The sequence below is a fragment of the Narcine bancroftii genome, chromosome 8 (genome assembly GCF_036971445.1).
Source record: "Narcine bancroftii isolate sNarBan1 chromosome 8, sNarBan1.hap1, whole genome shotgun sequence".
Lineage (NCBI taxonomy): Eukaryota > Metazoa > Chordata > Chondrichthyes > Torpediniformes > Narcinidae > Narcine > Narcine bancroftii.
Window position 1 is genome coordinate 73,185,036 of NC_091476.1, and position 16,006 is coordinate 73,201,041.

At 47.5% G+C, this 16,006-nt stretch overlaps 1 protein-coding gene across 6 annotated transcripts in view; it reads left to right on the top strand.

Moving 5' to 3' along the window:
• Window positions 1-13,907, top strand: part of LOC138740849 (atlastin-3-like) — a 46,564-nt gene extending 32,657 nt beyond the window's left edge. For all 6 annotated transcript variants that reach the window (XM_069894061.1, XM_069894060.1, XM_069894059.1 and 3 more), the window contains 4 exons: window positions 6,095-6,151; window positions 7,779-7,850; window positions 10,124-10,555; window positions 13,695-13,907. In XM_069894061.1, coding sequence (XP_069750162.1) covers window positions 6,095-6,151; window positions 7,779-7,850; window positions 10,124-10,555; window positions 13,695-13,781 — 648 coding nt within the window. In that variant the 3' untranslated portion in view covers window positions 13,782-13,907. The remainder of the gene's footprint in view (window positions 1-6,094; window positions 6,152-7,778; window positions 7,851-10,123; window positions 10,556-13,694) is intronic.
• The last annotated feature ends 2,099 nt before the right edge of the window (window positions 13,908-16,006 follow it).

The following is a 16,006-nucleotide window of genomic DNA, read 5'->3' on the forward strand; positions in this document are numbered from 1 at the left end:
CTTGCTGCCTTTTACTGAATCCCCCTTCTCAGGTTTAGAATTTGCACCAGTTATTGTTTATTGAATACGCTCCATATGTCTGAACTTTTCCATCCTTCACTCATGGCCCCATTTTGTTCTACCCTGCTCCCTATTCCCAGTCTTACAGTCACTAGAATGAATTTCTCTTTCTCCCTGCAATGTACAGAACAGTACAGGAACTGGTCCTTCAACCCCATGAAATCTGTGCTGATCATGATATTAAACTACAGGTGTGTGCCCCCGACCGCATGTGGTCCCATCATTATTCAGATACCGCTTGTATCAGTCCCAACTAATCCCACTGCCTCGCTCTCTCCCCACAGCCTTGCATCAGTCCCAACTAATCCCACTGCCGCGCACTCTCCCCACAGCCCTGTATCAGTCCCACACTGATCCCACTGCCCCACTTTCTTCCCACATCCCTGTATGTCCCCCAGTGATCCCACTGCACTGCTCTCTCTCCCCACAGCCCCGTGTCAGTTCCCACACTGATCCCACTGCCCTGCACTCTCCCCACATTGATCCCACTGCCCCGCTCTCTCCCCACAGCCCCGAGTTGGTCCCCACACTGATCTCTACTTACAAATAAAAAGTTTACAGGTACACTACAGTATCCTATATACCTTTGCTAAGTGTATAATATGGTGTTCATAAAACGTCCACATCGCATAATGCACAATTTCACAGAATGTATCGTGGACAATAATTGGCACATACCTGTAATCCCATCTGTTTGCATTCATGACCCCTATATTCTCTGCCCGTTTATGTGTCTCAATGCCTCTGAGATGTCACTATTCTCAGACAAAAGGCCTGTGAAAATTGGTGTGCCTCAGGGATTGATGCTGGGACCATTGTTGATTGTCATCTATATCAATGACCTGGATGATAATGTGGTAAATTTGATCAGCATGTTTGCGGATGACACAAAGATTAGAGGCATTGTGGAGAGCAAGAAAGGCTTTCAAAGCTTGCAGAGGGATCTGGACCAGCTGGAAAATGGGTTGACAAATGGTAGATGGAATTTAATGCAGACAAGTGTGCGGTATTGCACTTAGAAAGACAAACCAAGAAAGGACGTACATGGTAAATGGTAGGGCACTGAGGAGTGCGATAGAAAGAGGGATCTTGGAATACAGATACATAATTCCCTGAAAGTGGTGTCACAGGTTGTAGAGAGAACTTTTGGCACATTGGCCTTCATAAATCAAAGTATTGAGTGCAGGAGCTGGGATGTTATGGTAAAGTTGTACAAGATATTGGTGAGGCCAAATTTGGAGGATTGTGTGCACTTACAGCACCGACCTACAGGAAAGAGATCAATAAGATAGAAAGAGATCAGAGAAGATTTACTAGGATGTTGCCCAAACTTCAGAAATGGAGTTACAGGGAAAGGTTAAGCAGGTTATTCCCTGGAGCTTAGAAGAATGAGGGGAGATTTGATAGAGGTATTTAAAATTATGAGGAGGACAGACAGAGTAAATGTAGATAAGCTTTTTCCACTGAGGGTGGGTGAGATACAAACCAAAGGACAAGGTTAAGGGTGAAAGGGGAAAGGTTTAGGGAGAACTTCTTCACATAGAGAATGGTGGGAGTGTGGAACAAGTTTTGAGCTGAAGTGAATGTGGGCTCAATTTTAACATTTAAGAAAACTTTGGACAGGTGCGTGGATGGGAGGGATATGGAATGGGTGCAGGTCAGTGGGACTAGGCAGAATAATAGTTTGGCACAGACTAGAAGGGCCGAAGGGGCCTGTTTCTGTGCTGTAATGTTCTATGATTCTATTGTCTGTGTTTCCACCATCTCCTTTGGCACTGTGTCACAGACACCCACCATTCCATGTAAATAAATAACATTATCACACATCTCTTTTTCGGCTTAGAGCTACACCCTTATGTATTTGACATTTCAGAATCAGAATTTATTATCATGAACATGTCACAAGCTTCATTGTTTTGTGGCAGCATTACAGTGCAAATATTGTTATAAATTACATTTCAAAAGTAAATAAATAGTGCAAGAAAGTAGGATAGAGTGAGGTTGTGTCTGTTGTTCATTGTCCAACCAGAAATCTGATGGTGGAGCAGAAGATTTCCATGCGCCACTGGGGAAAATGGCTATCAACCCTTTCTATTCCACTCATAATTTTATAAATTTCAATCAGGTCTCTCAGTGTCTGAAGTTCCAGAGAAAAAATAATCCAAGCTTGTTCAACCTCTCTTTGTAGCCAATGCTCTCCAATCCAGGCAAATCCTCTCCAAAGCCTCTAAATCCTTCCTGTAATGCAGCAACCAGAATTACTACTGTTCTGTGGCTCAAATGAAGTTATATCCAGCTGCAGTGTGACCTCCCAACTTTTATTCTCCACGCTCCAGCCTTCTTTACCTCTCTGTCTTTAAACTGCTGCCATTTCCAAGGGCTCTCAGGAACCACAAGGAGAGCAGTTAGTGCAACGGTATTGTAACGCCAGTGTCGGATCTGACACTGTCTGTAAGGAGCTTGTACGTTCTCTCCATGTCTGCGTGGGTTTTCTCAGGTTCTCAGTTTACTCCCATTCTTCAAAACGTATGGGGTCAGTTGGGTGTAATTGGGTGGCACGAGCTGGTGGGCTGAAAGGGCTTGTTACCATGCTGTATGTCCAAATTTTTTAAAAATTAGGTACCCTGAATTGGGATTGAAAGGAAATGATCAAGGTTACCTCCGTTTCTCCTTGTTTTGCCATTTTGAGTGAGTTTGGAACAGCACCCTCAGATTCATCTGCACATCAGTGCTTCAGAAGTTCCTGCCATTTCATTGAACACTTTCCTCTAACATGACTTCCCAAAGTGTAACACCTGACACCTGTCTGTATTTAACCACCTCGACTATTTCTCTGTATCCTCGCCGCCCTTCCCACAGTGCTCCCTTCTCAACACCTTCCCACAATGCTCCTTCCTCACCGCCCCTCCAACAGAGCTCCCTCCTCACCACCCCTCCCATGGTTACCTCCTCACCACCCCTCCCATAGAGCTCCCTCCTCACTGCCCCTCTCACAGAGCTCCCTCCTCACCACCCCTCCCACAGTGCTCCCTCCTCACCGCCTCTCATATGGCACTCCTTCCTCACTACCCCTCCCATTGTACACCCTCCTCACCACCCCTTTAACACTGCTCCCTCCTCGTCACCACTCCCACAGCACTCCCTCCTCGTCGCCCCTCTCAAGGCGTTCCCTCCTCACTGCCCCTCATAACAGCACTCCTTCCTCACCACCCATCCTACTGTGCTCCCTTCTCACCGCCCCTCCCACACTGGTCCCTCCTTGCCACCCCCCCACGGCGCTCCCTCCTCACCACCCCTCCCACATTGCTCCCTCCCACAGTAATAAGAGCAAGGCTTATCTCCTTGTAACTTCAATGTGGTGTTCCCATCCACCACTGGGAGTGTCTTCCTTTCTTGCCTATCAAGTGTACACCTCCTCCTTAAAACGAAAAAGCTTTGCTGTCCAGTTCCCTTGGAGGAAGAGAGTTCCAATGACTCACGGACCTTGGAGGGAAAAAAGAGACCGCCTCTTCTCCGTCCTAAATGGGCAATTCTTTATTTTTAAACTGTGACTCTATGAGGATGACTCAGTCGATCAAACAGGGCAGCCTGGCATCACCTGAGACTCCTTGGTAACTGAGGATTGACAGCTAGATGCTGGTGTGGCTGGAAGGTCCCCAAAGTGCCTCACAAAAACATCACAGACAGAGGCTTGGCAGTGCGCTGCCCTCACGGGTAGTGCCTGAGAGGAACAGGCAAAAGTGCCAAGGTTTAGGGGGAGTATTCCAAAACAACAGGGCAGGAGAGAGCGGGGGTGGGGGGAGGAGTGTTGGAGGAGGTGAGGGAGATCAGGAAAGGGTCACATAGGCCTCAATGGAATTTTAAACAAGATCAAAGTTCAAATTTTCCCCATTGTCCCAAAAACCAAGTCCGCAAAAGTCATTTTCATTTGTTTGCCCTGTAAAGACACAAAGAGATTGCAGGAAATTGGACGGACAGCACATCGTAACTAGATGGAGTCAACATCAACACCCAATTTCCATTACCTCTCCTTTCCTCCAACTCCCCAGCCCTTCTCCCGACAGAGAGCTATTTTTCATTGCCTTCTCCACCCAATCAGTCTCTACCCTCCCACCAATCTGTATCTCACCTGTTTGCCTGTGATCCTCCCCCCTCCCCGCCTCATCTTTTGTTTCAGGTGCCTGCCTGATTTCCCACATTCCCTATGAAGGGGCCAGGTCCAGACCGTCGACTGCATGTTATTTCCCATGGACGCTGCATGGGCCATTCTCCAGCGCCAAATAGACACCGCTTGCCTAGCTCAAGGCAAGAGAGGGAAGCAAAAGAGAGTCCCAGCATGGACACCGAATGTTCATGGATCCTACCGCCTCATGTGCTCCCCATAGCAGCTGCACCACCTCCTGTCCGGTCCGGCAGTCAACCCAATCTCCAGGCATCTGAGTCAGCCTCTGGCTCCCAACCCCAAAGTGATTACAAAGCCATCGGTGCCTGGGTACCTTGCACACCTATCCCAGTCCTGGCACTTGGTTCTCACGAGCTGGCCTCCCAGCAGTGAAGAGAGTCTCAGACTCCCGAGCTCCTCACTGGTCCTCTGCAGGTGGTCTCCTACCCTGCAGGGTCTTCTCATTAGAAGTGGCACCGCAGAAGACAATAAACCTACCTTGGTGGCTTTGCAAAACCAGGAGCAGGAGCTGGCCATTCAGCCCATTGAGCTTTACTCCCTATTCAATGAGACTCAGCACCACTTTCCCACCCATCCCCTAGAACCCTTAATTCCCCTTCAAAAATCTAGCTGTGCCTTAAACACATTCACCAACGCAGCCTCCACTGCTTTCTTGGGCAGAGAATTCTACCAATTCACCTCTCTCTGGGAGAAGCAGTTCCTCCTCATCTCCCTCCTAAATCTACTACCCCGAATCACAAGGCTCTGTCGCCTAGTTCTAATCTCATCTTCCAGTAGAAACAACCTCACTGCTTCTATTTTTCTATTCCTTTTATCATTTTATACATTTCATTAAGATTCCCACTCATCCTTCTAAACTCCAGTGATTGTTCTCCCAGACAACTCAATCTCTCTTCTCAAGTTAACCCCCTCATCTCTAGAATCAACCTCCTCTGCACTGCCTCCAAAGCCAGTACATCCTTCCTCAAGTCAGGAGACCAGAACTGCATGCAGACCTCCAGGTGCTGCCTCACCAGTGCCCTGTACAGTTGCAGCAGGACCTCCCTACGTCTAAATTCAATCCCTCTGGCAAAGAAGGTCAGCAAGCCATTTATCTTCTTGATTACCTGTTGCACCTGCAAACCAACCCTTTGCAATTCATGCGTAAGCACTCCCAGGTCGCACTACACAACAGCACGCTGCAATCAGTCACCATTTAAATAAGAATCTGATCTGTTTTTCCTTCCAAAGTGGATTACCTCACATTTACCATCTGCAAGCCCTCGCCCCACTCACTGTGAGTCTGCACAATTTGCTTTCTACTCAATTTAGTGTCATCAGCAAACTTTGATACTCCACACTCAGTCTCCTCCTCCAAATCCTGAGCGAATGTGGTAACCAATTGTGGGCTCAGCCCCGATCCCTGCGGCTCTCTGCTCACCACCATTGCCAACTAGAGAAACACTCATTTATCCCAACTCTTCCTCCTGATGGTGAACCAGTCCTTGACCCCTCCCCAACTCCATGCATCTTAATCTGATGGCTAAGTTTTTTATATGGCTCCTTATTGAATGCTTTCTGGAAATCTATGTTCACAACTGCCACCTGTTCCCCTTGACCCCACTGCGCTCATTATATTCTCAAGGAACTGTGGCAACTCTGTGGAACACGACCTGCCCTCTCTGAATCCATGCTGGGTCTGCCGGACACAACAAGTTCAATTTCATGGGAGGAATATTTTGCATGGAACATGTCACAAAATTTGCAGCTGGGAAAAGGACAAAAAACCGGGGAGGGGAGAGCAAAGGGAGGTTCTCAAAGTAATTCCCTCCACAGTCTGTCCTATTGTATCCCTTTGCTTTATTTCCTTAGGCATACGTCAAGATCTTCCAGGGGGAGGATCTACCACACCCCAGGTCCATTCTGGAGGTAAGACCTTTTCCCTGCACATTCACAGCTGGACCAGCCTCCCTCAGGAGGGTCACTGAGCTGGCATCTGTTGAAATAGTAGAAACAAAATGTTGTAGAAACTCAGCAGGTCAAACAGTGTCCTTTATGTTAGCAAAGATAAAAATACATAATCAACATTTTGGGCTTTAACCCTTCAACATAGTATGAAAAAATGTGGGCAGGCGCCTGAACAAAATGGTGGGTGAGATGGACAGAGGAGGAGCACGAGCCCACAGGCAGGAGGTAATAGGTTGATAAGAGAGGGAGGGCACAGCAGCAAGCAGGGGGAAGAGGGATGGGGGTGGAGAGCTGGGGGAAAGGGGAGGGAGGGAGAATAGAGGTTAGACTACCACAAACCGGCAAAGTCGATGTAACATATGTGTATCTGCGGGAAATATCTACTGCATCCGGTGCTCCCTTTGTGGCCTTCACTTTGTCGGAGAGACTGGGTGCAGACTATGTCCGCATCAGTGACAGGGATCTCCCAGTTGCCAACCACTTCAATTTCGTACCCCACTCCCATGCCCACGTCCATCCACATACTATCCCACTGAGATCACCTGTAAATTGGAGGAACAATACTTGATTTTTCTGTCTGGACACTCTCCAACCAGATGGCATTAATATAAACTTCTCCAGTTTCTACTCCTTCCCTTTCCCTTGTCATTTTACCCCCCAGCTCTCCACTCCCTCCCCTCTCCAATCACAGAGCCAGCCCCCCTCCCCTTGTTTGCTGTTGTGCACTCCCTCCCTGATCCACCTGTTACCTCTTGCCTGTGGGACCGTGCTCCAACCACCCCCCCCACCCCACCATTTTGTTTGGACGCCTGGTGACATCTTTCCAGGCCCAAAACATTAGTTATGTGTCTTTATCTTTGCTACATAAAGGACATTGTTTGACCTGCTGAGTTTCTCCAGCGCGGTGTTTTAACTTCAACCACGGTGTCTGTGGACTTTCCTGTTTTACATAGTGTCAGGGTTAAAATGCGCTCTGGTGCCTCAGGGTCTCTGCTTCCCTCGTCTGCACTGAATTCCATCTGCCATTTTGCAACCCATTTTTCCAGCTGGTCCAGGTCCCTCTGCAAGCTTTGAAAACCTTCCTCAGTGTCCACCTCAGTGTCCACCACTAAATAGGCCTTTTTACATAGAGATCCTGCAATGTTGTCATAAAGAAGAACTGTCATTAAGCCGTCTTTGCTTGTTTACACTGAACCAAACCACGCCGGAATAATGCTGCTCCAGTGTTTTACACAGCATGCTGCAAAAGAGATGTGACTTGTAACACAACATCATCGAAGTCTAGTGTGAAGTATAACATACACATCCTTTCCTGTCCTGGTTCCCCCCCTGCTGGCTCGCCCTTTTTACACTGATGTCGATTCGGAACCATGACTACCTCCGCTGCTGGCTTAAAGGTGGGACGACACTGACCCCCGCTCCCCCAACTTTTACGCAGAAGGCATGGCGCAATAAAGGTGCATATTCACACTTTGAGGAGATTGTTGTGTCATCTGCCCTGGAACACATTAGCAGAGCGACGAGGCAATGGGTTGGTCCTGAACTAAACCCCAACCTCTTTTTTTCCCTACCCCTACCACCCCAACAGGCCACAGCAGAAGCCAACAACCGAGCCGCCATTTCTGCGGCCAAGGAATATTACCAGCACGCAATGGAGGAGGTAGGCAGTATTTTTGGTTTTCACTCACGGCTCCCCAAACCCGGGATAGACATACCCCTTCCCCCTCCTTGGCATTGTCTGTATGTGAGATTGGCACATTTGACCTGAAATGCTGGAGGAACTCAGGCGGTCTTGCAACGTCCACAGGAGATAAAGATATATTGCTGATGTTTCACGCCTGAGCTCTTCTTCAAGGAGATGAGCAAAATACAGGAATGCTCTTAATAAAGACAGAGCTCGCTGGGGGAGGACTCCAGACCATCAAAAACTGTTAATTGGATAAGAGGAGAAGTGAGAATTGGATTTTTGGGTCTATGAAAGGAGACAGAGGGAGATAGAACTGGGGAAAGGTGAAGGGGGATAAGGAGGGGAGGTGTTTAACGAAAACCAGAAAAGTCACTATTAATGCCATCCAGCTGGAGGGGGAGGATGCCCATACGGAAGATGAGGTGTTGTTCCTCCAATTTGTGGGTGGTCAGTCTGGCAGTGCATGAGACAGCCATGTCAGCAAGGGAACGGGAATTGAGATGGGTGGCCACTATGAGATTGCTGCGAACACTCAAAGAGGCGATCTCCCAGTCTGCATCCAGTCTATCTGATGTACAGGAGACCACAACGGGAGCACCAGACGCAATAGACGACCCCTATTGCAGATATGCAAGTGAAGTGTTGCTTCACTCGGAAGGAGTGCGGTGAATAGGAGGTGTGGGTGCAAGTGGAGCATCTCCTGCGGTCACAGGGGGAGGTGCCAAGGGAACAATTAGTGGGGAGGGAGGAGTGGACAAGAGAGTCATGGAAGGCGCGGTCATTGTGGAAGCCGAATGTGTTGTAATGCCACACATACCACCACTTTATGGCATTGGCACACCGTCCAACAGGGTCTTTGGCCCTTTGAGCTGATCTTGCATTCCCCACATTTTGTTCTCTCCCTACATACCCATCAGCTCCTCCCACATCCCAGACTCCACCTCCTCCCCCCACCCACATGCTCGGTGGAAATTTACAGCAGTCAATTCAACCCACTCACTTTTGGGTTTATACTTCTCAGACCGGGGGGTGGGGGGGGGGAGGGGGAAGTGGCAGGAGGATGTACAAACTCCACGTGAACAGCAGCACAGGTGGGAATCAAACCTGGGGATCTTCACCCCACACACCCCTCCTCCCCACCCACCCCCCCCCCCTCGTCTCTCGCTGGTCCTTCTGCTACGTGTCACAGCTTCCTCTTAAATTGGTCCCAACTGCTTTCCAGCTAAGGCCCGGCATTCCCGTCCTCTGTTCTTCATGTGACACGGTGTCTCCTAATACTCCTGCTGGACTCACCGGTGGCTTTTCTGCTGTTTATGGTTGTAAAGGTTTAAAAAGTTAGTGTTTTTTTTTAAAACTCTTAGTTAATTTCATTAATGGCTAATATAATGGTGTCCCTCACCGACTCCAGCTTGTCCTTTATCCCTGTCAAGGCGAGAGGCAGCTCTGTAATCCATCTGAATGGGAGAACAGGGTAAAGGGGCTGAATGGTCTCTTGATCTTGTCCAATAGGCCCAAAGGATGGGACAGCCTCCTCCTGATCCAGAATCATGGATTCAAGGAGCTGAGTGTTCTCTTTCTGTAAGGGGGTGAAGGTCCTTCCCCTGTTCTCATACGTGGGTTGGATGCCTGAATGGCTGATTGGCCTGATCCTTTTGGCCCATGACCCCATACTGCCCAATTACACCCAATCAACGTAAAACCCTCAATCATTTTGAAAAATCGGGGGAAACCGGAACCCCTGGAGGAAACCCACGCAGACACAGGAGAATGCACAAACTCTTTCTAGACAGCGCCGGATTCAAACCCTGTAATAGTGTTGCGCTAACTGCTATGATAACTGTGCCATCTTAACCATATAATAGGCTTAATGGTCTGATTATTTTCCATGAGTTTGATGGGCTGAATGGCCTGTTCCAATATTGTGGTTGATGGGCTGAATGATCTCCTGATCTCATATCATGGGGTTGATGGGCTGAATGGTTTTTCGTTCCTATTTCATGGGTTCAATGGGCTGAATGGCCTCAAGGTACTATATTGTAGGTTTGATGGGTTGAACGGCCTCCTCGTGAAACTATCTCCTGGGTGGGATGGGCTGAATGGTCTTGTGATACTACTTTGCATGTTTGAAGGGCTGAACGGCCTCGTGTACCTGTAACGACCATAAGACCACGTCGCAGGAACAGAATGAGGCCATTCGGCCCATTGGATGTCTCCTCCCCCTAAACTGTGCTCCCCTGCCCTTCCAGCTGTGCGGCGGTGACAAGGCCTACATCATGCCATCCAAGCTGAGGGAACGGCACCTAGTGTACTGGGAGACAGCCGTCGAGAAGTTCCGCTCAAGGAAGAAGATGGGGGGCCCTGTCCTGAGTCTGCGCTACCAGCAGGAGCTGGAGGCTGACCTGGATGAGATGCTGGAGAGTTACCTCAAGTTCAACCACAGCAAAAACTTCTTCAGCCTGGTCCACACGCCCTTGGCCATGCTGCTGGTCATCATCCTCATGAACGTGCTGTCGGGCTTTTTGAATCTGCTGGGCCTGGGAATCCTCTCCACCTTCTTCAACTTCTTCATTGGCATGGCTATGCTCACACTCATGACCTGGTCCTATATCAAGTACACGGGGCAGGGCCCGATGCTGGGGGAGGTCATTGATGTCATCAGCGATGCCATTCTAAGTGGGGTGAGTGTCTTCCTGTTTCCTCTCTTCCTCTCTTTCTCTCTCTCTCTCTCTCTCTCTCTCTCTCTCTCTCTCTGGGGGAATAACCTCCACTACATGCTGGGCTGTGAGGAGGGGGGTGGGGGTGGGATCTGAATCACTCACTACCGAACCATGGCTTGGAGTCGTCTTAGAAATGGCAGAGCAGGAGGTCCATAACCCATTTTGACCTTGGTGGCATTGTAGAACACAAGAACTAGAAGCAGGGGTCTGCCATCCAGCCCGTCAAACCTGATCCCAATTTGATGAGAGCACAGCTGATCTGGCCTCTTCCTCAGAACCCTTAATTCTTCAAAAAGCCCTCTGTCTTCAACACATTCTCTGAAGCAGCCTCTCATTCAAGTTCAAATTTATTATCAGAGTACATACATGACATCACATACAACCCTGAGATTTTTCCTATGGGAATATCAAGGGCCCACACCACCCAGCATACGCTCTGTTCTCGTTGTTGCCATCAGGAACAATGTATTGGTGCCACCCCTCCACCATCAGACTCCTCAACGACAAACTCAAAGGATTCTTGTGCACTTTACTGATTTTCTTTTTTATTCTATCTGGATTGCGCAGTCAGTTTGTTTACATTTGTTATCTGTTTACAGTTCAGGACCCCAAAACCCAGCAGCAATAGATTTTCACCATGACAAATGGTTACTTAAACAAAAGTTGTTTTTAATTATATTTAAACATGAAAGCAGAATCAAGCTTTAACATCTTAACTTAACTTAACTTAACTTAACTAACCTAACTTAACCCCCTTCTAATTCTAAGTGCACGTGTATGTAATGTGTGTGTAAATTTAAGAAATTTCTTTGGTTCACAGTCCAATCTCACTTCTCATTCTTCCAAGTTCACTGGTGGTTGCAAGCAATTCTTATACTATGCACAGAATTTAACATGTATAAAGTTCACCAGGCTTTGGTGCTGGAAAGGTAAATGTTTACCACTCAGGAAGGCTCTTGTAGGTTTTGTAGAGAGAGATGTGTTGTTCCAGGATTTCCACAACTGAGGTACCACCATTAGTCACCTCCATGTCTTGCTGATGAAACTTTCCCCATCAGGGTTCTCCAGATGATAACCTCTTTCTTTCAGGCTACCACAGAGTTCCTTTCTTTTCCGCTTATTCCAAGAGAAACATCAGACAAATAGCACTTCCAGCCATCTGTCACTCTGGAGTTTCTGTTTCAGTTTCATCAAACTTCTGGCTTGGTACAGCTTTCAAAGACTTCTCTCTCTCTCTCTCTCTCTCTCTCTCTCTCTCTCTCTCTCTCTCTCTCTCTCTCTCTAGCAAACAATAGAAGTTAGTCTTTTTGTCAATTTATTGTTTTAGGTAAACAATGTCCTCTCTGTGAAGAGGTATTAGGAGACAGCTTATCTCTTGCTTTTAAAGACAATAGTCCATTCATTCACTTCAATTAACAGCCACTTGTGGAATGTGTATAGCATTCTCCATAGTTTCCGTAAAGTCACTGAATATGAATTCTTCAATATTTCAAATAAGATCTGTTTTAAAGTGTGTGTATGTATGTAACCTCTAATTTTACCAATTTATCTCCCAAAAACATTCCCAAGTATTCCATCACACATGTTAATTATTTTTTACATTACCAATTAGTCACAATTCTTCCATGCCCACAGGAAGAAGAATCTCAGGTTATATGCGATGTCATGTATGTACTCTGACAATAAATCTGAAATCTGAAAGGATAGATAAGGTAGACAGTCAGAGCTTTTTTCCCAGTGCAGAGGACATCTGTACAAAGTGAAGGGAGGAAAGGTTAGGGGAGACATTGAGGTAAGTTTTTTCACACAGAGAGTTGTGGGTGCCTGGAATGCTTTGCCGGGGTGATAGTGGAGGCTGGAACAATCAGAGCTTTTAAGACACCCTCAGACAGGCACATGGATACAGAAAAAGTACAGAAGAAGTCCGAAAATCCGATCTGCTCGGAGATTGGGTCGGTTCAGATTTTTTGGCTGCTCGGGCAGTACTTTTAAAATTCAAATCTAAGGAGGAAAAAAGAAGAGATGATCAGGTAAATGTTGAGAGTTTATTCATGAGAAAATATAGCATGCTTCATTTATCAAAACAAGCAGTTTTAAAGAAAAAATGAAGTCAGCAGGCATGGTCGCTTGTTGCCGCTGTGGTGCTTACTCATGCATGCACGCAAACAAAAGCCTGCTAAATTTAAACTGGTTGAGATTTTTCATCAAATCTGGATTACCAGGTGGTCCGGATTTCTGGCATCTACAGTAGAGGGTTATAAGGTAGGGAGGGTTTAGTTTTCATCCCCGAGTTTTTGTTTCTCCTGCCAGTGGAAACAACCTCCCTGCTTCTATCTTCCTTTATAATTTTATGTTTCCATAAGATCCCCACTCTTCCTTCTAAACCCTGGAATACGATCCCAGGCGACTCCATCTCACCCCTTGAGCTCACACCTCATCTCTGGAATCTAACTGATGATGGGGTGGATCAGAGATCACATGTGAAATGGGCTGAAGAACCCAGGGAGTTCACTCCATTCAGAATGCGAGAACAATCCATTTCCCACTCTGAAACTCTGCATCATTTCGTATTTGCAGTATTGGCCAGTTCGGGACTTTGATGGGAGAAGGTAGCCAGAGCATCTAGCCTTTATTTCTATTAGCATCAACACACTGAATACACTCTTTTTGCACAATATTTTGGCAGGGGAAGGAGGGGCAGTGTGGAGGGAGTGCTGTAGGAGAGGTGGTGAGTAGGGAGGAGGGGTGAGGAAGGAGGTGCAGTGATGAGGGAATGCCACTCTGTGAGAGGGGCATTGAGGAGGGAGCACCGCTCCGTGGGAGGGCATTGAGGGAGCACCTCTCTGTGGGTGGGGTGCAGAGGAGGGAACCCTGATCTGCAGGAGGGGCATTGAGGAGGGAGTGCCTCTCCGTGGAAGGGAACCACGCTCTGCGGGAGGGGTATTGAGGAGGGAGTGCCTCTTTGTGAGATGATTCCTTCTTTAAACTGAGATCCCACGTTGATCTCAGGACCAGGGAACCTCTTCCTCCTGTAGCTTGGGGTCCTACCTACCTCTTCCCTGCAGGTTTGTGTTGATGGGTACTTTGGGGCACATTGCAGATATCGAATCTGATCATCACCCGTTACTTGCGCATTCCATCCACTGTCGTGCTCACGGGGCTGGCCCAGACGGCCACGAGGAGTTAGCCGAAGATGGAGCCAGGATCCAACCCCGCTTCTCCTCCACGAAGGAATCGCACTGCCTTCAACAGAAGCAGGAGAGGACACCTGGGGACTATGAGCCAATAAATCAAAGGTTGGACCATGTGCAAACCAAGGCCTCTTTGTTCCATAAGACATAGGAGCAGAAATAGGCTATTTAGACCATCGAGTTTGGCCTGCCATTAAATCATGAGCTAATCCATTTTCCCACTCAGCCCCACTGCCCGGCCTTCTCCCCATAACCAATGATGCCCTGGCTAATCAAGAACCTATCAATCTCTGTCTTAAATACACCCATTGACCTGGGCTCCACAACCCCATGGTGACAATTCCACACATCTACCACATTTCTGTTCTAAGTGCATGCCCTTCAATCCTGAAGTTGTGCACTCTTATCCCAGAGCAGTGGTTCTCAACCTTTGTTTCTCACTCAAATACCATGTAATCCCTTACAAACCACAAAGTGCCAATGGCACATTGGCCTTCATAAATCAAAGTATTGAGTACAGGAGTTGGGATGTTATGTTAAAGTTGTACAAGACATAGATGAGGCCAAATTTGGAGGATTGTGTGCAGTTTTGGTCACCGAACTACAGGAAAGATATCGATAAGATTGAAAGAGGGCAGAGAAAATTTACTAGGATGTTGCCCAGACTTCAGGAATGGAGTTACAGGGAAAGGTTAGGACTTTATTCCCTGGAGCATAGAAGAATGAGGGGGGATTTGATCGAGGTATTTAAAATTATGAGGAGGACAGACAGAGTAAATGTAGATCAGCTTTTTCCACTGAGGATGGGTGAGATACAAACCAGAGGACATGGGTTAAGGATGAAAGGTGAAAAGTTTAGGGGGAATTTCTTCACACAGAGAGTGGTGGGTGTGTGGAACAAGCTTCCAGCTGAAGTGGTGAATGGGTCAATTTTAACATTTAAGAAGAATTTGGACAGGTATGTGGATGGGAGAGTTATGGAGGGCTAAGGGCTGGGTGCAGGTCAATAGGACTAGGCAAAAAGAATGGTTTGTCAGAGACTAGAGGAGCCGAGGTGGCCTGTTTCTATGCTGTAATTGTTTTATGATTCTATGATTTCAATAAGATTCTCCCCCTCCCATTCTCCTAAATCCCAATGAATTCAGGCCAAGAGCTGCCAAACACTGCTCATATGATGACCCTTTCATTCCTATAATCATTGTTGTGAACCTCCTTTGAACCCTCTGAAATATCAGTGCATCTTTCCTTAAATGAAGAGCTCAAAACTGCTTGTAATTCTCCAAGTAAGGACTTACCAGAGCCTTATCAAGCCGCAACATCACATCCCTGCTCTTATATTCTATTCCTCTTGAAATAAATGCCAGCATTGCATTCGCCTGCCTCATAGCCGACTTAACATTTTGAACCATGGGAGGAAACGAAGCCCCTGGGAGACATGGGGAGAACGTACAAGCTCCTTCCAAATGGTGTGGGATTCGATCTCTGGTCACTGGCGCTGTAACAGCGTTGCACTGGCCGCAGTGAGCCCCCATGCCACCTTTTGGCAGGCCCCATGGGATCTCATTCTTCTAAACTCCACGGAATACAGACCTAAACTATTGTGAGCAGCTGTAGGGACTCGCTGGTCAGACAAGCATCTGTGGGAGAAATGGATTGGGACCTTTCATTGAGTCCATTCTACCAATGGGCTTTTAATTTGTGCATCAGGCTCCAATGTTCCTCCTTGTCTACTGGAAATATAAATACACTATTTCTTCTAGATCAACTCTCCCCCAGAATTCAAACAGATTTCTCAAATATTATTTACCTTTCACATAACCTCTGTGATTAGGTTTAATGTTATTGTTTTCCTAAATGACAAGTATTTCCTCTCATATTTTGCATTTAACAGCTGTTAAACCCATTGGCCTGTAGTTCCCTGCATTCTGACTTTCTCCCATTTTTGAACCCATTTGCAGTCCTTTAATCTTCTAACTGGAGTTTTGTGAATTCTGAAAAATGTGCTGTGGTGGAAGGGTCAGTGAGGAGGGAGGGACGGTAGGGAGGAAGGGATGGTGAAGAGGGAGCACTGTGGGAGGGGCAGTGGGGAGGGAAGGGCAGTAGGGAGGAGGGGCAGTGAGGAGGGAGCACTACGGGAGGGAGGGGCAGTGAAGGAGGGAGCACTACGGGAGGGAGGGAGGGGCGGTGAGGAGGGAGCGCTGTGGGAGGGGCGGTGAGGGAG